The sequence below is a fragment of the Capsicum annuum genome, unplaced genomic scaffold (assembly GCF_002878395.1).
Source record: "Capsicum annuum cultivar UCD-10X-F1 unplaced genomic scaffold, UCD10Xv1.1 ctg78919, whole genome shotgun sequence".
NCBI lineage: Eukaryota > Viridiplantae > Streptophyta > Magnoliopsida > Solanales > Solanaceae > Capsicum > Capsicum annuum.
The window spans coordinates 1-1,978 of record NW_025889452.1 but is presented as its reverse complement, the minus strand read 5'-3'; the positions used below and the strand labels follow the sequence as shown (position 1 = coordinate 1,978).

General features: G+C 34.5%; 1 protein-coding gene across 1 annotated transcript; it reads right to left on the bottom strand.

The window, feature by feature from the left end:
• Positions 1–2: 2 nt before the first annotated feature.
• Positions 3–1,660, bottom strand: LOC124894985 (tRNA ligase 1-like; the record flags this gene model as incomplete). The annotated part of the gene is made up of 3 exons (XM_047405475.1): positions 3–128; positions 213–656; positions 1,520–1,660. Coding segments are annotated over 3 exons (675 nt in total), but the record flags the coding sequence as incomplete, so codon positions are not given.
• Positions 1,661–1,978: the final 318 nt, after the last annotated feature.

Sequence of the window (1,978 nt, the reverse complement as noted above, 5' to 3'; positions counted from 1 at the left end):
AATGTACCATCCCAATAAAGGAATAAACGAAAATTAAATTAGCATAACATCAAAAGCCAATCAAGCTTGAGATATACCTCCATTGTAGCCAAGCCTTTGAAGACCATCTCTATCATCCTTGTCCTAATCTGAAAGAGCCACACTACTATTCATGAATCACCACTTTTACGCATCATGAACCATAGAAAAAGAGAAGTTGGAGAGATCACTACCTCCTGATCAGATTTCTCATTCTCAAATTTTGGATAGAAGGTGGCCCTTACTTGGGTTCTTGAGAATGTTGAGTTATCTACAGTAAAATTCTCTAATAAGTTACCCTTGAATAATTTACTTAATTGAACATTTTTTTGTTCATTTGGTGTTTTTTCAGCTTCCACTGTTGGGGCTGATACTGTTCCATATGATTTGTGTTTCCAGATGACTTTTTGATGCTGCACAAGTGACTGGGGTGCTAAATCAACGCTCCCAAACTGAAGAGATGCGACTGGACCACTAGACTGTGCACCGCTTTCAGTAATATTCAAGGTATTTAGACGACTGGTAATGGCTTCTGTAGTTGCAGAAGATACAGATTCGCCACCTGAAGGCGAACCTGACGCCCTGTTCGAACTTGGCCTCACTTGCCATTTCTTTTCTTTATTATAACCAACCTTTCTCTGCATTTCCAAAAAACAAAAAATGAACTGTTAATTCAAAAGGTTTGAACTTTGACCCAACATTTAGAATGATACTTTCTTCCATCTCACTAATATGACAGATATTAAACCCTACACTACTTTTCATATCATCTTTTAACATCCAAATTTCAATTTGAAAAGCATTAAATTGATGTAAGTCAAAATTGGAAGTGCAGTTTTCAAAACTGAAAGTGCAATTGGTATAACAATACTTTTCATATAGTTTAAATATCAAAATTGATCTAATTCAATATAGCTCCAAAGAATTACTATAACAATAAATTGATACACAGAGAGTTAAAAATGAAAAAAAAATATATGTTACTGTTCGGCATGAGTAAAATTGCACCATACACTACTTTTCATATCATCTTTTAACATCTAATTTCAATTTGAAAGACATTAAATTGATCCAATTCAAAATTGGAAGTGCAGTTTTTTTTTTGATAACCATGGTGTCCGGGCCAGATTGCGCGCACCTCAACTAATTGGAAGTGCAGTTTTCAAAACTAAAAGTGCAACTAGTATAACAATACTATAGTTTAAATGTCAAAATTGATCTAATTCAATATAGCTCCGAAGAATTAATAACAATAAATTGATTCACAAAGAGTTTAAAGAAGAAATATACGTTATTGTTCGGCATGAGTAAAATTGCACACTACTTTTCATATCATCTTTTAACATCTAAATTTCAGTTTGAAAAACATTAAATTGATTTAATTCAACATTGGAAGTGCAATTGGTATAAGAAGACTTTTCATATCGTTTAAATATCAAAATTGATCTAATTCAATATAGCTCCAACGAATTATAACAATAAATTGATCTACTCCCCTCACGTTGAAAGAGCTTGTCCTCAAGCTTGAATTCCAGAGAATAGTGTGAACCGAACCATCCAATTCCAGCCCTAGCCAACTTTTCTTGAAATATCTATCAACTTCACCAATTTGCCGGAGTGTGACTAATTTGCCCACCGGTTGCTACTTTCACCAGGTCCAAATCGTTGGAAATAATGTTTTTGAAATTCTTTACAACTCATTGGGCCCTTTACTCGTTTAAGTTGATAGTACCATAATTGTTCTTCTCCCAAGATGTGAAATCTGGCGACTCCAACCTTTTTCGCTTCCGTTGTATGTTGATTTTCAAAAAATTATTCACAAAGATATGCCCAAATTAATGGGTCGTCGGTGCCGTCATAAGTAGGAAAATCCATCTTTGCATACCTTGGTACTGTCGAATGTGAATTACCTTTTGATGGATGATTCTGGTCGGCTAGTTGAATAGGCAGTGTAGCAACA